The 26,602-nt window shown below is 53.7% G+C and overlaps 1 protein-coding gene across 1 annotated transcript in view; it reads left to right on the top strand.

Annotated features, from left to right (window-relative positions):
• The first annotated feature begins 13,515 nt into the window (after positions 1-13,515).
• The window catches only part of ZFPM1 (zinc finger protein, FOG family member 1), a 143,643-nt gene continuing 130,556 nt past the window's right edge, over positions 13,516-26,602 (top strand). Inside the window, 2 exon segments of the mRNA XM_075939904.1 lie at positions 13,516-13,837; positions 13,840-13,942. Coding sequence (XP_075796019.1) covers positions 13,808-13,837; positions 13,840-13,942 — 133 coding nt within the window. The 5' untranslated portion in view covers positions 13,516-13,807.

The following is a 26,602-nucleotide window of genomic DNA, read 5'->3' as shown; positions in this document are numbered from 1 at the left end:
GATCTATCAATACTTATTAGCCAGGATGGGTAGGGAGGGTGTCCCTTGCCTCTGTTTGTCAGAGGCTGGGAGTGGATGACAGGAGAGGGATCACTCGATTCCCTGTTCTGTTCACTCGCTCTGGCATTGGCCACTGTGGGCAGACAGGACACTGGGCTAGATGGACCTTTGGTCTGACCCAGTCTGGCCGCCCTTATGTTCTTATGCTCTATTGTTTGTGGAGACAGCATGCCAGCACTGAAGGGGGAGGGGCTGTGTCCCCGTAGCTTCGTCATGGCTGATTGCCACGTGCTGAATTTGCATTGAGAGCCTTTCCTGGCCATCCTCTTGCTACGGGTAAGTGGGTGCCACCCGCTCCAGGCCCTGCGGGGACAGGAATTCAAGCTGAGTCCCCCTAAGACTGAGCAAGGCCCTGGTCGGTCTCTGGAGGAGACCCGTACTTCCACGTGGCCTCAGCCCCTCTCGTTCCAAGGCCGCCAGGCAGCCGAGAGAGTCCCTAAATCCCAGTCTCAGAGGGGTGGCTGTGTGAGTCTGTTCTTGCACAAACCCCGAGGAGCCCCGGGACACCCTAGAGACGTGCAGACGGGTGAGAGTACTCCTCAACCCCTCCTCCAGGGGGAGCTGCAGTGCACGGGGCTGGGGACTTGGCGGGAGTCAATGCTGCTCCGTCAGCGCTAACTCACCCTGGGATTTCTCACAGCTCGGTCACTGCAGGGCCTACAAGGCGTGGGGAGGACACGTAGCCAGCGTTTTCAGTGCCCCCAGGCTGGGATCCAGCTGTCTCGCAGGACGTGTGAGCCCCTCGCTGCTTTTCCTTTCTAGAAGACAAACGCAAGCGCACGCCAGCGGGGAAAGGAGCTTACAGTGTCTTACCGGTGCTGCCCTAGCGCAACCCACGCCCCAGCCAGCTTTCAATAGCGCCCTGCCGGCTTTTGCCTCAGCTCAGCTGGAGCTGTGCACCGGGGTGCGCCCGTGTCCTTCCACCTCTAGTGCACGTCGAAAGTTACATTCCTTGCACCAAGGCCTCAGAAAAGCTGCCAGAGACGTTTTCTGCCTGCGCAAATTCTGCCCGGCGAGTCGATTTTGTGCCCCGCTTTTCCGTCCACAGCCCCATTGGGATTTTGATGGGGGCAGGTTGTTGCTGTTCCTAAGCGTTGTGTGAAATATTTGGCGCAGGTGAACGCTCTGGTTCTGTTGGGAGCTGGTTGCTGTTCGTTCACACTGGGCACCCCCCATGTGTGTGATGCTGGGTAGCTATTGTTTGCGCTAAGCCAGGGGTGGAGGACTGTTTTTGGGGTGGGGGCCGCTGACCCACTGGCAAGTGAGAAGCAAAACAGACAACCAGACTCTCACTGGCATGGTCCCCGACTGAGACGGAGAAAGACCCTACCTTCCCCTCGCACACCAGAGCCTCGGGGGGAGGGGAGCAGGCTAGTAGATTTTGTGTGCTCCAGCCCCACGGGGGGGGGGGAGCCTGGAGTGTCAGTGTGGGCTGCCCCATGCTGGGATGGGAACCCCAGGTCTCATGGGCTGTCTCCAGCCCCCAGGCCTTAGGTTCCCCACCCCTGATCTAAGCTGAAAATGGACAGGCTCTGTTCACGCACCATTGGCCGATATTTGTGCAAAGAGTCCACCAAAAAAAAAAAGTCAAAATAGTTCGCTGAACATTTTGGGTGCCAAATGCTCCCGTAGCTTTTCCTTTCCAGCCGTCCTGGTGCATGGGGCCTTGCTCAGCACAGCCATGTGTTTGCAAACCCAGGACGGAAAGAGCCCCTAAGAGGCACCCACACACGCTGGCCAGGGTTTTGCTGTGCGGATGTTCGTTGGGGGGTTGTTTGTCTCTGTGTGCTCGGCTCCCCTCCCTTGCAAACCCACTGCTTACCCCAGCAGCCCCCCAGAGTGCCCTCAGAACTCAGCTGTCCGGGCTGCTAAGCCGCGCGCCTGACTGTTCTAGCATTGGGCTTTCAAGCTTCTTCATGACGCATTGAATATGACCAGAGGTAACACGGGCCTTTGAACACTACAGGGCCTTTTTTTATAGGAGGCTAAATATACTCAAGCATTAAAAATAGGGCTTCATTCCAATTAGCCAGGGTTAGTCTATCTCCCATGCTCCCGACACACGCTTCATTGATAGCAAATCTGAGCTACTCATCTCCGGTCAATTACAGAGGGCCTAAGTGCAGGGGCGGGGCAGGCAGGGACGCTGATTCAAGAATGGCAGCTGGCTGGTAAGTCTCCTAGCCAGATCCTGCCTCTGGCACCCCAGCCCCTCCCTTCCCCGACCCTCTGCCCCTCATTCCTGCCCCCTACTCCACATACCCAAATCTTCTGCCCCCATCCTGTACCCATATCCCCACCCCAATCCTCTGCCCCAGATCACAGTCCCCTCCACCCGCCCTAACTCACAGCTCAAATCCCTACACCCCCTCCTGTGCACCAATTCCCTGCCCTAGGTCACAATCCAACCCCCTGCACCCCAGTCCAGTGCCCCAGGTCACAACTGCCTCCTTCACCCAAACTCCCTCCCTTACCCCGAGCTCCCTTCTGCACCCAGCCTCCATCCCAGACCCCGCCCCTCCTCCATTAATACCATGGCAAAGTGCAGCCCTCGTCCACTTTCCAAATTCTTGGAGTGCCCCCCCCCCCAAAAAAATGATTGCCTACCCCGCTCTAACCTCATGGCTACAGCAATACTGCCACCATCGCAATACCGACTGTCTCCCCTTCGGTCGTCCCTCTTGGGCTTATTGCTGGAGATCTCTGCTCAAGGATCCAGGCTCAGGGACTCCTTCCGTCAGTGGACAGCAAAATACCCCTGCCCCTCACTCAGCTGCACACACATAGATTGTAAGGCCGGAAGGGACCACCGTGATCATCCAGGCTGCCCTCTTGCAGAGCACAGGCCGGAGCACCGCCCCAAAATCAATCCCGGGGAAGATCTTTTAGAAAAAAACATGCCAGCTTGATTGCGACACTGTCCGTGCTGGAGACACACCCGCCCCCGCGGCCCTTGGGCAATTGGTCCAATGGCTCGCTGCCCGTGTACTCATAGGGGGACACGTCTCGCCCCCTTGTTGTGAAGGCAGCTTCATTTCACGTACAGGGAGATGTCACGGGGGTCGCCCCTGCAGAAGAGATGTGGCTCTGCAAGGATTGCAAGAAAGGGGACCAGCTGAGCAGCAGAATATGAGAAAGAGCCAGATTTGGCCTTTGGAGAGCACTGTAGTTAGAAGCAAAGAGACAATCTTCCATAGGACAGAAATACCCACAAATCCCTTCAGGAATCGACGTGCAGAATCCTAGAACTGGAAGGGACCTCGAAAGGTCATCAAGTCCAGTCTCCTGCCCTCACGGCAGGACCCAGCACTGTCTGCATCATCCCTGCCCGGTGTCTGTCCAACCTGCTCTTCCATATCTCCAGAGATGGGGATTCCACAACCTCCCTGGGCAAATTATTCCAGTGTTTAACCGCCCTGACAGGCAGGAAGTTTTTCCTAATGTCCAACCTAAACCTCCCTGGCTGCAGTTTAAGCCCATTGCTGCTTGTCCTGTCCTCAGGGGCCAAGGAGAACAATGTTCTTCTCTCCTTCCTGTGACACCCTTTTAGATACTTGAAAACTGCTCTCATGTCCTCTCTGAGTCTTCCCTTTTCCAAACTAAACAAGCCGAGTTCCTTCAGTCTCCCCGCAGAGCTCATGTTCTCTAGACCTTGCATCATTTGTGTTGCTCTTCTCTGGACCCTCTCCAATTTCTCCACATCTTTCTTTTAATGTGGTGCTTGGTCCTGCCGCGAGGGCAGGGGTCTGGACTCTACCTCTCTAGGTCCCTTCCAGTTCTAGTGTTCTATAAGTCTATGAAATTAGGATGAACCCCTTTTAAAAGCTAGTGAACTACAGGTCAAGGGCTGGTTGGGGATTGTCCAGCCTGTAAGCACAAACCAAAGCCCTGGAGGAAGGAATCTCACAGACGAGTCAAAAGTAGCCTGGCCAGAAGGTGGCAGCATGTTCTGCATCCTTCTTTGGAAGTGGAGCTTTTTGGCTCTTGGGAATTGAGGGGAGGGGGGGCCGTAAAAAGGAAAGGGGTGAGGAACTGAGTTGTCACCTCTTACTTAGCATGTTCAGAGCATGCCCCTGCACAGCCAGCAAGGGTCCCAACACACAGTCTGCAGCGTCGGGGCGGATGGGCCGAACACCGCCTGTTCAGCAAGATGGTTCTGCCAGAGGGAGGCCTCTGTGTTTTATGGCCCCGCGGGGTCCAGCCCAAATCGGCCGTCTAAAACCCCACCCAGGCCCCACTGCCCCACCCAGGCTGTCTAAAACCCCACCCAGGCCCCGCTGCCCCACCCAGGCCGTCTAAAACCCCACCCAGGCACTCTCTGCTTGGCAGCCCCCCTGCGCCCCACTGACCAGGCCTGAAAGGCCCCTTCCGCGGGCTGTTCCAGTTACATTCCTCCGCCGACTCATTCTCTCACACTCCCTCTGAGCCGCTAATAACATGAATTGGCACTAACACAAGTGTACACAGCTCCGTAAAAAGATGTCACCCCGCGCACAATGGGCACCGCGGCAGCCGGCGTATTATCTCGGCACTGCAGGCATGTAATTCACTCCCCTGGAAAACAGTCTATTTATTCTGTTACATTAGAACAATCGCTCTGCAAACATGACTTGAGCAGGCGGGAGGCGGGGGGGGAGTTCGCAGGGACACACACACCCGGTGGGGGGGAGTTCGCGGGCACACACACACACACACACACACACGGCAGATGGCCTGGCCGTCAGAGCCCATCAGCTGCGGTTAATGTCCCTAGTCAAAGCTCGGCATCAGCGTTGGCTCCCCGATAAGGTCACAGGCAGGCTCAGGCCGCCCACTGTGCAGACCGGCACTGCGATGAGGCTGCCTATGCATTAGGCACCTGGCGTACGAGAGGTTTGGGAACGTGCAGAGAGGGAGGGCGTCTGTGTCCATCATGCTGAACCCCAACAGCTGGGCTTTGGCCCTGGTAAGATGCACTTGTCTAATGCGGCTGCAGAGGCCTTGGCTCTATGGGAGGCCAAAAGGGAGCAGGACTGTACAATTAAGGGTTAAAACCCATTTTGTTATGGCAGGGTGTGTATCCCCCCATGGTGCCCCCTCCCCGCTTTGTATCGCGGGGCTGCTCTGGGGAGAACCAGGTTACCAGCTCTGGTTTGATTGTGGGGCTGCTTGAATTCCCTCCCTCTGGCTTTTTGTTACCGTAGGGTCACCCCCAAGCGCTGGGCAGTGCACGCTGGCTCACAATTCCACGGGCCGGGCGCCATGTTGTGCTTTGTGTTTGTAGGGCTGTCTGTGACCGTGGAGCTCTGTGGCCTGTTTTATTATTCATAGAATCACAGAGCACTAGAACTGGAAGGGACCTCAAAAGTCATCGAGTCCAGTCCCCCGCCTTCATGACGGGGCCCAGCACCATCTAGACCATGGGTTCCCAAACTGGGAGGTGTGCCCCCTTGGGGGGGACATGAAGAAATTCCAGGGGGGGTGTGAGGTGACCCAGCCCCCCGTCAATTCCTCCTGCCCCCCCCCCCCCCAAGTTTGCTGTTATTTTTGTTTTTCGTCCCCGGTCAGTTCCTTTTTTTTTTTCCTCAACAAGTTTTGCTGCTGTTTGGGGAGGGGGGGCATGAGGGTTTCTCAAAAATCAAAAAGGGGGCGTGATGCCAAAAAGTTTGGGAACCACGGCTCTAGATCGTCCCTGATCGATGTCTGTCTAACCTGCACGGAAAGATCTCCAGGGATGGAGATTCCACAACCCCCCCAGGCAATTTATTCCAGTGTTGAACCACCCTGGCAGGCAGGAAGTTTTTCCCAATGTCCAACCTCAACCTCCCTTGCTGCAGTTTAAGCCCCTTGCTTCATTTCTTCTTGTTATTGTAGGGTTGTGCATCCAGCCGCTACCATTGATTTAAAATGAAGACCAAGCCCACAACAGGCCGTAATAAGGAAGTGGTTATTTTTGGGCAGAGTGTGGATTTTGGAAATGACCAATAGGGACAATGTTTAACCCCTCCACCGCCATTTAATATCCACACATAGGCAAGAAGGCAGTCACGCCCGATCCTGCAAACTTTACTGCCATGAGTGAACGCAGGAAAATCAATGGGTCTTCTCCAAGAAGTAAAGTTATACATGTGCTCCTGTCTTTGCAGGATCAGGGCCAAATGTACAGCAACCTGTATGATGGAAACCCAGTCTTACAGTCCCCTTTGACCATCAGCTGCTCCTGCTTTCACTCAGGCTAATAAAGTAGGTCCAAACTGGCACAGTCCAAACATCAGACATTCCTTGTACCCAGTTATCTCTGCGTTTCTATCCTGGAGCTTGCACTTTGTATCTGATTAGCTTCAACCTTGTCCTCATCCGTGGTTAAGGTCGCTTGTGTTTTTCTCAGGTTGTTGTGACTGAACCCAAATAGTTCCAAATGTGCAGCATTTTGTGTCTACGTGAAAAGGAAAATATTGATAAGTGAGGCACTTTTTGCATTCACTTTGCACTGGTGCAAGTGAAGTTACCCTGCATTGGCAGCAGGGGGTGTGCTGCCTTTCCCGTCTTGTCCGGAGCTTTTGGGAAGGTCGGCTTTTCCCCAACTGATAACGGTAGCTCCGTGTCTCTCACACACATGCTGCTGTGTGGCCACAACCCTCTGCCGCTGCAGGGGCTTTATTTTTGCTGTTCTCAAATAAGCAATTTCTCTCGGCGTCTAGCAAGGAAGGTGCAAGGAGGAGAGGTGTTCAGTAAATAATATTATGGTTCCAAATTTATTTCTGCAATTATCCAAATGCACGTGCAAATCGGCCACTGCCCATTGGGCTGCCTGTCCGCTCCTTCGTGCTCCGAAATTCCGACATCCTCATCTGTAGAGAGATTCTAGCCCTTTCTCATACAAAGCAAAGACGCTAACTCGATTTGCCTAACGAGGCAAGCCCTGATCCTCCTCTTCCTTTCGCCACTGTACCTCCCGCCCTCGCCTTTGACGGAGTTATATCTGATTGATGATGATTTGGAGAGAGGACAGAGCCCTCCCTGCAAAAGGCCTCGCCTTGCAAAGATTTACACACATGCGCAACCCGACACACGTGACTAGTCCCCTGGCTGTGCATCAGGTCTGCAAGACTTGAGCCCACAGGGCCTGTCTGAACTGGCAGGAGATCTATCAGCCCTGTGTATAAGAGCAGGTTGGATAGACGTCTGTCAGGGTTGATGCAGATGGTGCTTGGTCCTGCTGTGAGGGCAGAGGACGGGAGTTGATGACCTCTCGTGGTCCCTTCCAGTTGTAGTCTTCTAGGATTCTACACCCAGCAAGACTAGCCCCCGGACTGAAATGTGCCAAAGAACACAGCCCTATGCGGACAATGCGCTACCCTGGCAGCTGAAGGCGATTGAAATTTGTGACCCATTTGTAGCAGCACTGACAGCGGGCTTTCCACAGCGAGCTCCGCCGCCGCCCCTTGGAACTCGTCCTAATTCCAAACTTAATTTATTTTGACATCCTCACGGTGAGGTTGACCTCTTTACTGGAAGCATGCGGTGCTTCAAACTCATTATTCCACCATTGCCACAGGAAGTTAATTAAAAACCCTTTACAAAAAAAAGAGGCGTGTTGATCAATGTCAGCCGGTCTTGCTGTGCAGAGCATTTGCATGCTGGCCTGGAGACAGCCGTGGCTACAGTTTTTCAACACGTCTCGTTGGCAGAAGCCGATGGGGCCCGGGATCTGTACACCCTTTCATCTTCTGGCAAGATTGGGCACGTAGGTGTACCATGTACCCCCAAGCCAGGAGACAACCCCCCAAGGGTTGAAGAGATGGCTCCTCCAAGGTCTTTGAAACACCTCTCTTGAATAGGCTGAGTGCAAGCAGCAGTGCTGGGGTGTGATGGGGCAAACCAACTCCGCACTGGGGCAAAGGGGGTTAACCTAACTCACCTGGCTGAGGAGATCCCGCCCCCACAGCCCTGCTGGGCATGCTCCAGATGGGGGCCCGGCTATAAAAGCTTGTGGAGCTACTCAGTCTGGGCTGACAGCCGGCGGGGAGAGAGGTACTGCTGGAACCCTTGAAGAGGAACCGCCAATGGACCACGCCACGGAGACCAACTGTCGGGGGGCTGCAGACGAGGCACCCAGTCCAGAGGGGAGAGATGGAGAGCGTTACCCTGAGGAGACTGGTAGGAAGTAGCCTGGGTCGCCTTACCCTTTCCTCACCAACTCCACACACATCTGTGGTTATGGACTCCAGCTGCTAGGCCACGCTGCCCTACGAGAAAGGAGCATTATTATAAACTTTTGCCGCTAGGCTGCACTGCCCTGAGAAAGGGGCATTACGATAGACTTTGGCCACTAGGCTGCACTGTCCTGAGAGAGTTAGACCTTGTGATGGACTCTGGCTGTTGGGCCACACTGTCCTGTGGGAAGGGACGTTATTATAGACTCTGGTTGTTGGGCCATGCTGCCTCGCAGGAGAGGGTCATTATTATAGACTTTGACTGCTAGGCTTCACTGTCCTGAGAGAGGAGGGCACTGTCACAGACTCTGTCCACTAGGCTGCACTGCCCCGAGGGAGACGTGTGTTACCCTTAGGCCACACAGCCCTGCAAGGAAGAGGCCGGCCTAGAGGTTTGCCCGACAGTCAAGGAAGACCATGGGCGGCACAAACGCATGTGGGGCAGACGTGATTTGAGGGGTCATTGAGACCCACTGCCCTCCCCCCTGGGAGGATGGGCAAGATGCCCCATGACATGGGGACAGAGCTTTCAAAGGACAATGGGGTGTACTGGTGCTCATTTGCATGCCCGTTACCCAGAATTCTCTCTAACCCAGCTCACAGCTATTTCTGGGCAGCACTGACTTCTGAGCGCTGGGAACGAGCTACCATCTGGGCTCAGCCTGCAGTTACTTTGCCGTGTGTTTTAAGAGCTTATTAGCCACTTTCCCCCCGGTGCATCCTGTTGCAACACAGCACACCCACAGCAGCCCCGAATGTTTTTCCCCCTGTACAACAGAATCTTATTTTTCCATCTTTTGGTGCATGGTGGGGGGGGGGGGGGGTCGTTGGCACAGACACGCAGCAAGCTGAAAAGGATAGTGACTGGATATGGGGATAATCCGAAAAGGAGAATATCTGAAGTCTTTTATCAAGGGCCAGCCTCAGTCTTCTTTTCTCAGGACTGAACATGCCCCCTTCCCCCTTTGTTTTTTTTTAATTTTCCCTTTGTGACAGCTAAAGCGACCTATTCAAAAAAGTGAGGACAAAGACCTCCCCTGATCAACTGGTTTGATCTTACGTCCTGTTCCCAGCTCTGCCACTGATTCACTGTGTAACTTTGAACACGTCCCTTTGCCTCTCTGTGCCTCAGTTTCCCATGTGTAATATGAAAGCAGGAGTACTCCCTTCCCTCCAATAGCTGTTGTGAAGCTAAAGCACTGTGTCCAATTGCGGGGGCCCCACTACAGAAAAGGATGTGGATGCATTGGAGAGAGTCCAGCAGAGGGCAACCAAAATGATTAGGGGGCTGGAGCACATGACCTGCAAGGAGAGGCTGAGGGATTTGGGCTGGTTTAGTCTGCAGATGAGAAGAGTGAGGGGGGATTTGAGAGCAGCCTTCAAATTCCTGAAGGGGGGTTCCAAAGAGGATGGAGAGAGGCTGTTCTCAGTGGTGGCACATGGCAGAACAAGGAGCAATGGGCTCAAGTTGCAGAAGGAGAGGTCTAGGTGGGATATTAGAAAATACTATTTCCCTAGGAGGGTGGGGAAGCGCTGGGCTGGGTTCCCTAGGGACGGGGTGGAATCTCCATCCCTAGAGGTTTGTAAATCCCAGCTTGACAAAGTCCTGGCTGGGCTGATTGAGTTGGGGTTGGTCCTGCTTTGGGCAGGGGGCTGGACTCGATGCCTCCTGACGTCTCCGCCAGCCCTGGGATTCTATAGATATTGGGGGAGAAGCACAGACAAGTTGACAGTAGCTCTCAGCCCTGCTGCCGCACTCCGTCCAATTTCCTGCAGCCTTGGAAGGTCTCACTGAATTCTGAACAATGGCAGAATTCTGAACAACCGATCCGAGGCAAACACTGGTGCAGTCTGCGACGCAGGGACAGATGGGGCGCACGCGGCTGGCAAAGTCGTCCTTGGCAGTGTCAGAAAGCAGCGCCACCGGAGAGAATTTGGAGCTCCCACAGCACTGCAGTCCTGGAAGCTTTCTGCTTCGAAAGCAAAATGTTAAGAGACACAAAAGAAAAGCGTCAAAAATCGGAGGGATTGAAAGGAGCCTGAACAGTCTAGGAGCCGTGGGCCTATACCAGCCTCCTTCCCTCTGTGGTTGGTTTCAATAACACGGACTTGGGAGCAGAAATTGGCTGGTGGTTTACCTTTGATTTCGCTAAAGTTCTTGTCTCCTTGATGATTAACTGCTCCTGGTCACCCCCAACCTCCCAGTGGTTATGATTGTAACCACGGCGGGAAAAGTTAGCTCCAGAGCAGCAGCATTGATTGGCTGTTCTGTCCCATTCATAACTCCAGGAGCCGGAGGGAAAAGGCCAAGAAGCAAATGAGGACTCTGGTTAGCTACAACGAGGTGACTTCCTCCCTTTTCCCTTTCATCTACTCCGTTGACTCTGGACTAGCCATTGTTCTAGGGCTGCGGGTCTAAGACCCATCTCAATTTACAGTGACCTGTGCTATGAAAACAAGGGGCAAAGCTACATACCGGTGGGTTCCAGGAGATAGCAAGGATGATGTAACCAGAGAAGTAGCAAAAGAGAAAGTATTGGGTGCAACAGAGTCAGAGTGGTGCACAGGGTAGGAGGCCATGATGAGCAAGGGGGGACTTGATAGCAGCCTTCGACTGCCTGGCATGTTCAGGAGCTTCAGGGGGTAGCCGAGTTAGTCTGTTACAGAAAAAAAATCAGCAAGCAAATGGTCTGGTAGCACTTTATAGACTAACATGAGCTTTTGTGGGCACAGCCCACTTCTTCAGATGACCGGAGTTATGACTAGAGGATAAGAACACTTGAAATAAATAGGAGAAGGGAAGGGGGAGAGGAAAGATGCATCTGAAGAAGTGGGCTATGCCCACGAAAGCTCATGATACCATCTACATGTTTTGTTAGTTTATAACGTGCTACCATTTGCTTGCTGTTTTTTTTCAGCTAGCTGAAAGGGGGTTCCAAAGAGGGTGGAGAGAGGCTGTTCACAGTAGTGACGGATGGCAGAACGAGGAGCAACGGTCTCGAGTTACAGTGGGAGAGGTCTAGGTCAGATATTAGGAAAAACTATTTCACTAGGAGGGTGGTGAAGCACTGGATGGGTTCCCTAGGGAGGAGGTGGAATCAGGGCTGGCCTTACCATGAGGCGAACTGAGGAGGCCGCCTCAGATGCCAGACTGTGTGTGGAGGGGGCACTAGGATCCAGAGTGTAGAAAATTGTGTCTGCTGCTGGTGCAGATGTATTCTTTCTGGCTGCGTCTAGACTCGCATGATTTTGCGGAAATACTTTTAACGGAAAAGTTTTTCCATTAAAAGTATTTCCACAAAAGCGCGTCTAGATTTTGCACAAAAGCATCCATGGCCAGTCTAGACGCGATTTCGCGCAAGAAAGCCCCGATCGCCATTTTAGCCATCGGGGCTTTTTTGCGCAAAACAGTTCTTCCCTGTCTACACTGGCCCTCTTGCGCAAGTATTCTTGCGCAAGAGGGTTTTTTCCCGAGCGGGAGCGTGAAAGTATTTGTACAAGAAGCACTGATTTTGTACATTACAAAGTCAGTGCTCTTGCGCAAATTCAAGCGGCCAGTGTAGACAGCTGGCAAGTTTTTGCGCAAAAGCAAGTGCTTTTGCGCAAAATCTTGCCAGCCTAGATGCACCCTCTGTGTGTTCATTTTTTTCCTTGTATTCCTTTGGTATATATGGTCATGCCAATTCTCTTTCAGAATGTGATCTGAGGAAGTGTGTCTGGCCCACGAGAGCTCATCACCTATTAAACCATCTTGTTAGTCTTTAAAGTGCTACATAGCTTTTCCTTTTGTTTTAGCAAGATCAGACTAACACGGCTACCTCTCTACTACTGAAAGTTAAGTGTTACTTACAATTATTGAACAAGGCATTTTAAGTTGTTAGTTCTCCTTTATTGGGGTAGGTAGCAGAGCAGTCCCATGAGAGGAGTAGAACAGGAAGAAGGCAGAATGGAGACCTTTCAAAATTTTGGCCCAAGTGAGGGGCTTTTGAGCTCCCCGCCTCAGGTGCCAAAATGTTGTGGGCCAGCCCTGAGTGGAATCTCCATCCCTAGAGGTTTTGAAGTCCTGGATTGACAAAGCCCTGGCTGGGATGATTGAGTTGGGGTTGGTCCTGCTTTGGGCAGGAGGCTGGACTTGATTCCTTCTGAGGTCTCTTCCAGCCCTAGGGTTCCATGATAAAACAAAGGAATCGGGTCCAAGAAGTGTTTCCCACGTTAGAATCACAGGTTTTCTAACACTCCCCTTCTCGCTGCATCCTGCCCTTCTAGAATACGGGATTAAGCAAAACGACTGTCACGCTCCTTCCATATAACCCATTAGCAGCTGGCTCCCTGGTGCAGCACCCGTTAATCTGGCTTTTGTGCTTATTTTACAGGATAAAGAAAAAAGGTGGAGTCCGGTGAATTGGGACCTAAGACGCTCCTGAGTTCTTATCTCAGCTCTGACACTGAGTTTCTCTGTGAAAGTTGGGCAAACCGCTTCACTTCTCTGTGCCTCGGTTTCCCCATTGGTGAAAACCAGTACAGGCCTACCCCATTGCAAGGTTCTTAGTTTTGTTGTGAAGTGCTGTAGAGGTGAAAAGCTCATCTAGTAATTATATTCATTACAGCCCACTGGCCCATACCCAGGAATTTCTGTGGTGTGTGTGTGTTTTTGTAAATGTGGCTCGGAAGGGTGTGAATGTATCCCCCATGATTCCCCAAGTAAGCAGGGAAATCAGCCCCAGCCTTCCTCGGTGTGCCAGGGCATGCTTATTTGCCCGACCCTGGAGGGAGGGAGGGAGGGGGGCTTTCACACCCTTTGCACAGACCTGGCCCAGTGGAGGGCTAGGTGTGTCAGAAAGGACAAACGACTAGAAAAAAATGCCACTCCAAATCTTAGATGTGACAGGACCGCGAGAGTCCAGTAAGCAAGGAAAGGGGGGGCAGCGAGGACCAGGGACGGGGGTCATGTATTCCTTTGGGTATGGGAATAAGGAACCGCACTTAGCTGGCGATTACTGCAGGATGACCCCGGTTCCCCTCGCCCTTTGCTTTGATGGGGGGACCCCGAAACTCCCCGGACTCACACCGCAGCCTCCCCCAGTCTCCCTAGGGCACCTGCCCTGGGCCATCACCCCGCTTGCTCCCGCGCTCAGACTCCCCCCCCACCCCCGCCCTGCTCAGGCCCCCAGCCCGGCGCTCCCGGCCCCGCTCCATTGGAGCCGCTTCGCCTCGCCCCAGAGCCCGCCCAGCCCGCCACAGTTCGTCCACCCCATCCGGTGGGCGTGTCCCGCAGGACGGCGGTGGCCTATGAGCGCCCGCCGTTCCGTGCGGCCGGAGGGGAGCCCCGCCCCGCATGGAACGTTCAGCGGGGTTTGATACATTTCAGGTTCCATTGAGAAAATTCCGAGTCGGACCTTCGCGGCCGCCGGCGGGAGCCCCGGGTCCCCCCCCACCCGCACCCCGGCGAGGCAGCGGGCCGGTGCCGAGACCCAAGCTGGGCGCCCGGGGACTGTCTCCCCGCGCCGGGGCTCCGAGCTCTCCCTCCCCAGCCCTGGGAGCGCCGGGCGGGCATGAGAGCCGGGTGCCTGCCCCCCCCCGAAGTTGCCAGCGACCTGCCGCCGTCCGAGCAGCCGGAGGAGGCACCGCGCTCGCCGACCGCCGAGCAATGTCCAGGAGGAAACAGAGCAACCCCCGGCAGATCAAACGTGAGTGCCCAACTTTGCGATCCGGGGCTGCACCCGCCAGGGAAAGCAGCCTGACCCCCCCCCCCCCCCCTTGGAGCCGCTGGTTCCCTTCCCTCCACTCACCAGCTGTTAGTACCCCTGGTCGCCCCTCCCCCAGTCACCAGCTGTCAGTACACCTGGAGTCCTAGCCCAGACCCCCCCCCCCCCCCCGCCACTCCTAGCACCAGCTGTTCGTGGCTCGCTGCTCCGCGTTCCCCAGGCCTGACGCTTCCCTTGCAAACGGAGCCTGCTCCTGATTCGCTTCCCTGGGCAGGAAAAGGTCGTTCGGCCACCACGTTTCCAAGCCTTTCGAGCAGCCAGGGGCCGCGCGTAGGAGAGGCAGCCCCGCTATGGCCGGTCCCTCGTGCGTCTCGCAGGCTCAGAGTTTGGGTCACTTTCCTCCCTTCCGCTGCGTTTTGAGGCTCTCTCCTGACTCCCCCCCCCCCCCCAGGCAGTCTGCGCCCCCCAGAGCAGAGCTGGGGGAAGGGGGGTGCAGCTGGCACCACGTAGCCCAATCCGGCTGGTCGCTGCTGCTAGGATTTCTGCCGGAGGTGGGGGGCAGAAGTTGGTGTCCGGCTTGTTTTGTTTTTCTCTCGGCGCCTCCACCCTCCCTTTCTCCTTCCTCAGAGATGTTTCAGCCTGATACCGCCGCCACAGATCAGAGCTGAGATACCGCTTTAAAATATTCCATTCAGCAAGCCCCATGCTGATAAGATCGCTCTGTCGGGACGGTCTGAAATTGTGATCTTATCTGTGGTTGACTCACATCCATTGCATTAAAAAAAGTCGCATGGTGGGGGGAGGGGGGTTGAAGATGTGATGCAAAAGGCTCTGGGGTCATCTGCTCCTGGGGCTGTGTGCACGTTGCTTTTTAAAATGCCTTTGCAAACCCAAGTGTGCCCTGTTTAGTACCGCCACCCTCTCTGTCCCCTCCATCCCACCTCTCCCCACACCCAAAATCCGATTTGGGAGAACTGATCAAGTGCTGTGATACAAACTCAGGAGTCAGGGCCATTGGATTACTCTGTATTTCTGGCTCTCTCCAAATTTCCCATGGTTGATGATGGTGATGCCTCTTCCTATCATCTTCCCGAGATCCAAATGGATCAGCCCAGGCCAATCTGATTTCAGGTCTGGCAAAGAGGAAAGGAGATATGAGTTGCATATTCTTAGGAAATTCTATCAACAGTTGGAACTTTTCCACTGACAGGTTTAGGTACTTCCTCCCCCTCCCCCTCCTTTTTCTCCTGATCCCAACAGGTGATAAGGTGGAGATGTTGGGGATAAACTTGGCCGTCAGGTGATCATATTGCTTTATCTTTCCCTCAAAATAATTGCAATCGCATCTACCTGTGTGCATTGCCTGGGGCCAGTCTGCTGATAAGGCTGAACCAGACCTCGAACAGAGATGGAAGTTTAAAAATAGTTGCTTTCAACTTCTGGCTGCCTTAGAGAAAAAAAGTTTCACCCAACTTCTGCTGCTTGCTTTTCGCCCTGTCATGGTCAGCACTGCGGGTCTCAATCTAGGCCCCTTCTGGGTGGCCTTCAGCAAATGGCCCAGCTCCTATGGCACCATCCCATTGTAATTAGCTGAGTGGCTAGAGAAACCAGTGGCAGCATCTGTGCATTGAACACCCGGCTGCTGAAATAACAACGCTGATCCTTTTTCTTGATAAGTGCCTTTCAGCGTGTGGGATCTGAAGTGACAGGAAGCAAGTGCCCTTCAAGTCTGGCAAGACTCCACTGAGGAGGGCACCTATGAATACACCGCATGCAAATCTGTCCTCCAGCGCAGATCTGTCGCCCGACTCTTAGGGGAAACTTTCCCATCCCGCTTGTCTGCGCTGAGTGGTTAGGTCTCGCTGTTGTGCGCCTGTGCTCAGCTCCTGGCTTGTCACCTTTGCAAGGCCCCCTCTCTGCCAAATCCAGGGGCGAAAAGGTGATCGTAAGATGGATTGTGATGGTTGCCGGGATGGGCAGTGTTCTGAATGCATTAGTGCAGCCAGCTATAGAGCTATCTCCTTCCTCTTCTGCTTTCTTCAGAGATGTGAAGAAATGATAAGGCGGGAGGCTGATCTCAGGCTGATGGTGATGGCCAAAACTGATTAAAAGCTGAAAACTTGGAACCCTTCCTGTATGTGTCAACATGAAAACAGTCATCTGAGATGTACAGGGCTGCAGGAGCCCCTTTCGACTGCCTGTCCAGCGCTCTCCTGAGAGAGGGGGAAAATATGCATGAATCAGGGGGCTGGTAACTCGACTCCAATACCGTACAAACGGGACCTGTTTCCATCCAGTCTATGCTTACCTCTGCTCAGCTGAAGCATGAAAACCTCCCCCAGATTCTTATCAGCTCACTTTATTTTTCCTCTTGTGCTTCTCTGTTCTGCTTTTTTCAGCGTGATGTGAAAGGCAGATACAGCTCTGAGGGGAGATCTCGGGGCGTGCATGTGATTGCAAAGAGCGATGAGACGAAGATTAGATGCTGGACTATATTTAACCAACAGTATTTTAAAAAATTGCTGAATACTTTTTAATTTTACCAGCGCCTTCAATCCTAAAATGCAAACACCTGCACCCTGGGCCTGCCAGTCTAGAAGTTGACAGGGGTCGAAATATGACAACCCCTTGGCTTGTGGCGCACAGTGGCGGGGAAAGCGGGTGAGGGGCATGCCCCCAACGAGGTGTCAGCAATCATTGCTCTATAAAGGGGCATTCAAGGAAGGTGCTATCCATATCTCCTTTCATTATCCGCCCTGGCAGGGTTGGCCCGGCGGAGCCCCTCAGCTGATATGTAGCGTTAAGGCGTTCACTGATTATCACTCTGAACCGATGGGAGTTCAGATCTATACTGCACAAGCCATTGTCATCAGCTATTTAATTGTATAGCGACGCCTTCTGCTGAGTGCTGACTTGCTGGCCCTCTGATTCTGGGGTAAATGGCAACAGACCAGGTAACCAATAGTGGCGAAGATCTGTATTTGTCTCCCTCCCCCAACTATCAGCCTTTATCAAAGGCCATGAAAATACAGCGAGCTCTGTTGCAGCTGCCACCTCCTTATTTTTTTTTCTGTGTGTCTTTTGTTCTGCTGTTAGATAGATGTGAAGGGCTGATAAGGAGCAGAGAGGTGATCTGAAAGCCAGATAGCCGCTTACATTTATTAACTTCAAACATGGGAGTGTGGGCACATATATAAAATGAGTGAACCTTTTGGCAGCTGGGTGTTCATGTAGTTACAGTTCGGGCTTTTTAGATGAGGGAAACTGATAAGCTGGGAGATTGATCTCAGGCTGCTGATGTGGCTGTGTGTGTCTTTTTTTTTTTTTTTTTCCTATTATTTTTTTTGAAACGAGGTGAAAATTCTCACAGAAGTTGCATGGGCCTGCCTGGTTTATTTTCCCCCTCCTCTTTCTATTTTGCTTTCAGCTACAGTAGATCTGGATTCCTGATAAGCTCTGGGGCCTGATCTCCATACCGATAAAGATTGCCAAGTGCGATAAGGCCTCCTTATCTCTACCAACCAGACTGGAGCAGGATTCGCTACAATAACAAACACTGAAAAGAGGAGGCAAAAAGGCTCCAACAATTTGTTCCACTGCAAATATGATTAAGGCAGGCCTTTTAATTATCTGCTTGGCGTGGGGGAGGGACGGTGGCCGGCGTTTACACTTTTTTTTTTCTACACGCACTCTCTCTAAAATAAGTTTTAATCGAGACAACTTCTCTTCGGTGTCTTTCATCGGTTACAGCTGTTGCTTTAGTTCGAAGAAGGCTGCCTTACTTTTTCTTGATCGCTATCTCCCGTGCTGCGAAGTGTAGCAAATACGTTACAAGGGGTGGGGGGGGGAATCTAGCCTCGTCCTGTGCATGTATATTTTTTGTGGATATTCTTTAATGGCGAATAGAGGCGGTGAGATCACGCGTGTGTTCGGTGTGGTTCAGACCGAGCCTGTTCTGGGTTGGGGAGGCGGGTGTCTTTCATTTGTTCGGCCTAGATATTGTTGTAATTCATGAGCCTCGTTCGGCAGACTCTTCCTCAAAGAGAGCAGCTCCACTCACTTCAACGGGAGACGAGTGGCGCTAGACCAGGGAGCAAAGCTGGGAAATGGGACCCCTTTCTCTACTGGGGGTGTGATCTGCGGGAGGGTGTTTTGTTTAATTTGACAGCGGAGCATTGGCGGGTGGAGAATAAGGGACTTGGTTACTTGTGGCCCCTGACAAGTTACGCTGCTGAAATGGGTGGGGTTACTGGGGCCTGTTATGCCCAGTAGCCCTGACAGCTGCCCTTCACTTGCACGTGGACAAATTTCTCATGGGCTATTGAGGATTACTCTGAGTGAGGCTTTATAGCACGGGCCCTCCCGGATAAACGCATTCCCATGGACAAGAGCCATTTCTGCGAAATGAAAGCAAACGGCTTGTGATGGTTACAGTAGCCAGACCGGAGAGTATTTTTAGCTCTGCTGCTTTAACCCCTTGGCTTTTGATCCTCCGGCCCTCCTCCTGACTCTGTTTGTTTTCTGTCTGAGCTGCTGCGTTTGGTTATAGGCAAGTGGCTCCCGATTTGTGTGCTGCTCTGATGCTTCTGAGCCGTTCTGGGGGTCCCAGGTAGCACGGCGTGGGGAGGACAATGCAGGTGTAACCCCCACACCTCCTGGCGGCGGGGCACTGCGGCCCCGTACAGGATGAGTTTGCTCTGCAGCCTCCGTTGAGAGCCAGCTGGCTTTTCGCTCCAGCGGCAGAGCCTCTTGCTCTAAGCTCCAGAGGTGCCAAGTTCGGTTTGGTCTGTCAAGTGCTTTCCCCAGTCCTGCTGCTGGTGTGCTCTTGGGTAAAAACGCTTTGCCTTCGTGCCTCGATTTCCCCATTTTGCAAATGGGGGCAAATCAGACCTAAACTCTGATTTGGGAGGCTGTTGGGAGGCTTCCGGGCTGCATGCAAAGCATTCTGGGATCGCCCCACCACAGTCAGCGGAGCTAGGCTGCTCTCCACCCGCGGAGGCGTGCAAAGGAAAAGCTGCGCCCCCATCTGATTCAACAGCTGCACCCTGCCCTCCACACCCCTCCTGCAGGGACCCTGAGGCTTTGGCTGTGCGGGGCGGCGAGTAGGCCATGGCACAGTGTGCGGCTGGGAACACCGCAGGTTAGAGGCTCGGTGGGGAGCAGTCCAGGAGCCCTGCTGTGCCTGGGATCCATTGGGGATGTCCGATCCCATTGAATCAGTTCACAAGCTAGACGTGACGTTGCGCCGAGGAAACAAGGAGATGCTCCTGCCTTGGGGTGGGATCGTGTCTTCGTGTAAACGGTCGTCCGATGGGCTCCGGGGGTCCTGGTGCGCGTGAGAAGCTGGCTCCCCGTGTGCACGGGCTCCTGCATGGACGTGTGTCACGGCTGAAAATGGCAGCGGTGATGTGTTTACAAAAAACCCGCTTTTTAACATCCTTGCTCCGGCCCAGCTGGTCTGGAACGGCCCCCCTTTGGCCAGACTGGAGCACCCCCTGCCCACAGTGGTCCCTATGCGTCTGGAGTATCCCCCCACCCAGGTTAACCGTAACCGGTAAGTATTACCCATTAAGGGTGATGCTAGCCGGGTAACCTTTCACACCCCTATCATCCATGCCTGGCCTTGATGCTGCACAGCTGTCCCCTGCAGTCCATCCAGAATGCAGCCATGAAACCGTTCAAAGCCTGCAGTCACCTCCTCTCTTTCTCTGTGGCCTCCAGTTTCATGCTTCACCCCCCTCTTCCTACCCAGCCGAACCCCTCTGTGGGCACCTGTGCAGCTGTGCACCTTAAAGGGAACATTGCTCCCAGTGTGGGTAAAACCCTCCCGGACTCCAGAGTACAGCCGGAAGATCCCTACCCTGCTAGCTCATAGTAAAGACAACACACTTGGCAGAACCCCTGGCGTGAGTCAAAACGGGGAATTCCACCTCTCCCGTTCTGTAACCCTCCTCTGCCATTCGTCCTCCTGGACCTGAAACGTGGCCGACTCGTGCACAGAGCTGGGCATCATAAAACCGCCCCTCGATTTCTCGCCGCCCTCGGCCCCCGGCTGTTGCCAGTCGTGAGATTCAAAGGCAGGAGGGTGGGGAGCTTTGGGGTTCAGCTTCTGGGCTGGGGTTTGACAGGTCCAGATACAAATCCCCTGTCCTGCCAGAGCTGCTGTGGGTGAGTTGAGCAGATCCTTAGGTGCCCTGCCCATCTTGTTCCCCAGCTATTGGGGGGTGCTAATCCTTCCTCCCGCTGCAAACTCTTCCAAGAGCCCAATATCAGGGGGCTTTGATCTCTCGCTGAACCCTCTAGGGCCAGTGGCTTTCCAAGGGCGGGTCCTGACTCACTCCTGGCTCGTGGGATGTAAGGTGCTGGGTCGCCTTGCTCAGCACCCTGGGGGGCAGCGAAGGCTGGGTCATGACCCGTCCTCTGAGAACCCCTGGTGGGTCCCTACCTGTTCTGACATTGGAAGTGGCCAGCAACAGGTACAGCTCCCCATGCATCCCCTGCCCTGAGCACCAGCTCCACGCTCTCATTGGCCAGAGACCAACCAATGGGCGCTTCTGTGCCTGCAGGGGAGAGTCGTGCGTAACTCTGGAGACTCCTGCACTAAACTTCAAAGGACCCAGGTTCGAATCTGCCCGTCGGCGGTTACACTTGCCTAGGGGCAGGGCCTGTTGCTGGCCGCTTCTGGGCCACAGTGTGGTCCACGGTGCCACGCCAAGCAGGAAGCTGCCTTCGCACCGCTGCTGACTAGAAGCCATGGGAGATAAGCCCATGCCCCAGTCCCCTGTCCCAGGCCTGAAACCCCCCCGGAGTCCCTTGCACCCTAAATTCCTCATCCCCAGCTCCATCTCAGCCTGCATCACCAGCCCTGACCTTGTCCTGAGACCCACCCCCAACTCCAGCCCAGAGATCCTCACCATGAACCCCATCACCTTCGCCCTCGTCCGTACACCCCAGCCCTAAACCCTCCTGCACCCCAAAGCCCTCCTCTGGGTCTCCGGCATCACCACTCTCCTTTAATTGGGTCACCAGAAGGGGGGGGGAAAAAAAAGGTTTGAAAACCACTTGCTCTAGGGGCCGTGAACCAGCCCTCCACGCTGATGGGGAGCATGTCCCTTGTTTCATGGGCCCCAAGCTTAGCCACTCTTCTGGCCAGGCGGGGGTTTCTATCTCCGACATCTCGTGGGAGGCAGATCACTCCGCCCCCACCAGCACGTGCCTCCTGGTATCCTTGCTAGGCTGCTTCACTGCCCCCCTTTGTGACGGGAATTTTCCATTGGCACCCATGCCAGTTAGCAGCCTGGGCTGGGCCCTGGGCGGTAGGTCTGGCCCCACGTGGCACTCAGTGTGGCCTGTCTGGGATGCTTCTGTTGGCAGAGGAAATCTCGGCTTGAACAAATTAATCCGAGGGGCCACTGCTTAACGCTTCTTAAGTAGCTACTAGAGCATGGGAGCAGTACTGCAGGCCAGCTGTTGGGTTCTCCTCCTGTCTTCACTTTTATGGCAGTGATGTGCCTCTACTGTGCCCACCTGGTGTCCGCTCAGGCCTGGCCTACACTAAAAGGGAAGGTTGAATCAAGATCTGCACTCCAGCTAGGTTAATTAGGTAGCTGGCGTTGACGTTCCTTGTTTTGAGTTTCCCCACTGCGGAAGGCCAACAGGAGCAAATGCTCCCATCGGCTTTCCCTAGGCTCCTCACAGGAGCAGGAGTGCCAGCTGCCGAGGGGGGGGGGGTACTCTCTGAGTTCGATTGAGCAGGTCTTCACTAGACCCTCTCAGTCAAACTCCGGAAGATTGATCTCCGCAGCGATCTTCCTCAGGGCGCAGACATGGAATTAGTTACACTGGAAGAAACTGGCTGCATGGGGGGCATAGCCCATTTCTTCACATTGGATTTTGGCCGTGTGGTGGCAGTGACAGGCCCGCTTTCACCGAATGCCAAAGCACGTGCCCTGCCTTAGTTCCTTGGCAGGAGCTTGGCAGGGACGGTTCAGGGGAGATGACATTTCCTATAATTTGGAAAATTAGACTGGGCCTATGGGGAGGACACGCTTGTTCGGTTGGTTGGATTTTTTTTTTGGTCTGGCTTCTGTTCTCCCAATGATTAGGGTTCCTCAAACTAGACTGTACATAAGAACAGCTGCCCAATGCCCAGAGGGAATGAGGAAAATAGGCAATCAAGTAATCCTACCCATCCTGGCTAATAGCCATTTATGGACCCATCCTCCATGAATTGATCTATTTTTTTGGCCGGTTATAGTCTTGGACTTTACAACATCCTCCTGCAAGGAGTTCCACAGGTTAACTGTGTGTTGTGGTTCCGCCTGACTGCAATGTGCAGCCTTCCACCCCCAGGGCTAGAGGGAGGAGGCCTCTCCTAATCTCTTACCTGCTCCCTTTATTTTTCACATCCCTTAAGGAATCTCTTTCTTACTTGCATCTAAAATGGGGGGGGAGAGGGCGAAAGTAGTGTGACGCTGATCGCAACTTGCTGAGAGATGGCCCCAATGATCCTGCAGCTACAAATACACCTCATGGTGGTTCTCCTCTAAGCCGAATGCCCCCTGCTGGATAGTTGCTTGTTTTTCCCTTGAGAGATCCCATGTGATTGAGCTCACCGGCCGTTGACACGGCGCAAGACTCAGCTTGCACTCCGAGTTATTTGACTCCTTTTAGTCATGGAGGGCTCTGGATGAACGAGAGGGCTGCCGCTGGCCAAAATTCAAAATCCCGTTGCCCCGGATCCCAAGCTCGTTGGCACTGAGGCCTTGATTTCTCTCCTCTGCACAGTGGAAGATCCCCGTCTGCCAAGTTGTCAACTAGGCAGCCAGGATGTGGGAAAGAGGGCTGTTTCCCCCAGGGGGTTGCCTTCTTGATTATGCAGAGAAGGTGACTTCCCAATCCAAGCTATCGCTGCTCTCTGCAAAGGGTGCCCAGCTGGTATAATCCTTCCAGCACCCCTGGGAGGTAAGGGATTATCAACCCCCCTCTTTCGTCTATAGGGACTCGAAACGGAGAGAGAGAGAGGGACTCTTCCCATTCCGCGAAGGCCATTACTTGCTGGGAACACGCCAGCGCTCTCTGACAGATGCCTGAGCACACAGAAGCGAGAGACTACAAAAATCCAAGCTGTCCACTAAGCAAGAGATGAGTGAAACCTGATCCAGATTGGGCCCTGTCTGTTCAGGTGCCAGACGGTTTCTGTTCACAGAGCCCAAGCAGCTTGCGTGGACCATTTCTGAGTCACACACTAGAACTCCATTTAATCCCAACTTTATTTTGTTTCTGATTTTTAAAATGAACCTTCTCGGGGGGAGGGGGGTTTGCAGATCATCTGGAAGGATCCAAACTTCCTGCCCGTCCAAAATGGGACTAGCTTGGCTAAAACCTCACGGGAAGAATCCGACTTCTTTTTGCCCATCCCGTGTGGCTTGAAATGTAGCCCTTTTTTGAAGCGCAACATAATGATGACCCGCCTGTTGAAAATGTAGGCCCCTTTAAAGCCTCCCCGACTGATTTGTTGCTTCTGAACATGGTGGCTCTTGGGAAGCTTGGTTTCAAGGTTTCTGGCTGTGTATGAGCACTAAATATTGGTGTCTCCGACTCTATGAAACTGAAATTGACTAGAAACGGACGAGTCTGTCTGTCTCTTGTCTAGGAGGTGCCAACTGCAAGAAGGAAGCAAAACGGCCTAGAGAGCGGAGAACAGAAAATTAAGGGAGAAACGCCATTGGGAGGGAAACTTTATGGGTTTTCTTCGCTGACTTGATTCAAAATCAAATTGTTCTTCGTCTCCCTCCTTTTTTTTTTTTTTTTTTTTTTTTTGTTAAGTTTTAAAATTCTCTGTCATTCCTGAACCTGTTAACACAGAGCAAAGTCCTGGGATGAGATGTTTTAGTTCACCCGGCAGCATGGGAGACCTTGACCCTGGAAGGCAGTAGTGTAGCCTGATATTTGGTGTGTCTTCTTCACACCCCATCTTCTGGCATCCGGTGACCCTCCAAACCTAGCTTTCACTTAAGTTTTTCTCCCCCGTAAGTGGTGAAGGACAGCTTGAAAATGTGCCCTGAATGTAACCCCAAGACCCAAACCAAAAGGCGGTTCCAAAGGACTACATGTTTATCGCTATTAAAAAAAAAAAAAAAAAAAGTTACTTGACTGTTAAGTTTTGAGCTGTGGAGACTGACAAGACAGAGCTCTTGATTTATACTTCGCTTAAGTTCAAGTGTTTCCGTGGTAATAAAGTTCCGCCTTTGGCTCGCTTCAGCAGTGAAGGCTCCTCGTTGTTCCTGTAGCAACATGTTTTTTGGAAGGGATGCAATGCTGAAAGGAATGTAACTCTTGACCTTGGGCTGGAATAGGGTTAAGGAGTGTATGTATGAGTCACTTCAGATAACAGCCTGCCACGGCCTTTTTTTTCCCCCCCTCCAAAATAATTCGTTATCTCCTCTCGCACATCAGCATACTTCTGTGACATCTCCCATTCAACAGTGTATAATGGAAATGTGTTTTTCTAATTTGTTAATCTGATGGATTATTTTTTAATCTCACCGGGCCGGCCCATCGATTTTTTTTTTTTTTTTTTCATTAAAAAGAAATGAGGCCCCCTTCTGGGTGGGGGTGAGAAATGCTTTGCGTTATGAATCAAACTGGCTGTAATAAAGTGGCTATTTCATCCAGGAAAGAGAACTGTTCAGCTAGGTCCTAGACCCCATACTGCCAATAGAGGATTTCCTGCACCTCCAGGTGCAGGGGATTGGGCTACTGGAGCAAGAAATTCAGAGCTCTGGCCCACGGCGGTAAGGTGGTTGAGGGTGGCAACGACCACTGAGTTTTGTTTAACTAGATTATTATTTATTCGTTGATTATAACCGTGGATTTGCTGAGACAGCAAGTGGCAGGGGGACGGGCTGCTCCATGTCCCGGAAGGAGTGGGGCCTGGCGTGGAAAGGGCGGGCCTCAGGCAGAAGGGGTGGAGCCTCAGGTGGAAGGGGTGAGGCTGGGACGAGGCATTACCACCCGATAGGGCCACGCCTCCCCCAGCCAGCCTTGAATTCTGTCTGATGTGTGGTGCTCTGGCTGTGATTCAGAGGTCTCGGGGGTCTAGGCCCTTGGGTATCACACCCTCCTTCCCCCCAGCCCGTCAGCGGGCCTGACTCTGCAATGCTGACACACTCCTGATTTTTGGGGGTGGAAGAAGAGGGACTCTTTGGTTCCAGCCCTGTGATAAGCGACCTAGCGTGATCCGGTCGGCGTGGCTCAGAGGTGGGCAGGTGGGCTCTGGCTGCAGTGGGGTGTTGCCCTTCTGAGAGGAAACTGGCGCCTGCGAGTGAGGGAGTCTATGCACTGCGGAGGCTGCAAAGCAGGCTGGGAGGGGCACTTCCTGCGCTGCCTCTCCACGGCCCTTCCCTCGCGCTCATGTCCTGTCGGTGGACCAGCCCTGCGTTGTGTGCGCAGGCCACGGTCCTGCGGAGCGGGGCAAGACGCTGAGGGAGGTGGCACGGGGTTCTCCGCTCGTCTCTCTCCCGCGGACACGCCTTTGGCGCCACTGGGCTAGCGCGTGGAACTCAGCGGGCCGAAGGGGGCGGCCTAGCGGTAAGCTCGAAATTGGAAGCAGGTAAGAGACGTGCTCTCTCCAGCCCAGTCCTGCCCAAGGGTTCCTGGGGCTGCTAAGGCCTTGCTTGTTGCGGTAGGGCTGGGCTTTGCAGTTTGCTGCAGGAAGCCTTTAGTAGCAGCAGAAAGACAGCTGGCTACTCCAATTGAATGTGGCTTGTGCGGGCAGGTTGGCTACGTCTCTACTTACCATACTGGAGATCAATCTCCTGGCGTTTGATTTAGGGGGTCTAGTTAAGACCCGCTAAATCGAATACCGAGGGTGGCTCCAGTCAGCACTGGGATTCCTGTCAGCCTACGTATTTTACACAGCTGGAGTGAAGTACCTTTACCCAACCTTCTGGGTCTAGTGCAGGCCCGGCCTCTGATACTTTGTGTCCATCCTCATCTACCTATTTCATGACACTTCTCCTCCTCTCCACATCCTCCTAACCAGGCCACCTCTCTCCTGGACCCATTGCTATTTTCCTGATTCGTGTCCATTTGCAGTTTGCCCATCTGTCTAATCCACCCCTTGGGGTGATGAGGGTTCGCTCCTGTCTTGTCCCACCTAGAACGAGTCAGGGTAGGACTTGACTTAAACCCGCTCAGTGGACAGGGGCTGTGGGGGGTGATAGGGGACGCTGCTAACAAGGAGCCCTGGGGGATGTAGAACTGATTGAGTCTTGGGCTGAACCCCCCTCCCCCGTCATCCCAGGGGAGGTCAAAGTCGAGCCAGGATGTCGAGGCATCGGGGATCTGTGTGTGGCCCACGAGTCGTTTTGTCCACAGGCTGGGTTGCCCGATTCCTCTGGTTTCTATTGGCATAGCTGGGGGGGCGGTTTCCTTACTGGTATTAAAGTGACACGCCCGCAGAGCTGGGGTGCGTGCAGTGAGGGGGATAAGGGATGCCCTGAAGGTAAAGTGGTAGGGTCGGTTCTCCAATGGACTAGAGGCTAGGGCCTTTGACCTTTTCCCTGGCAGGAGAGGTGCTGCCAAGGGCCCGTGCCCGAAGGCGGCTGGCGAGGTGGCTCGACGCCCGTCGGCGCAGGC

This window comes from Pelodiscus sinensis, chromosome 12 (genome assembly GCF_049634645.1).
Source record: "Pelodiscus sinensis isolate JC-2024 chromosome 12, ASM4963464v1, whole genome shotgun sequence".
In the NCBI taxonomy this organism is placed as follows: domain Eukaryota; kingdom Metazoa; phylum Chordata; order Testudines; family Trionychidae; genus Pelodiscus; species Pelodiscus sinensis.
The sequence above is the reverse complement of the archived record's forward strand: the minus strand, read 5'-3'. Positions and strand labels throughout refer to the sequence as shown.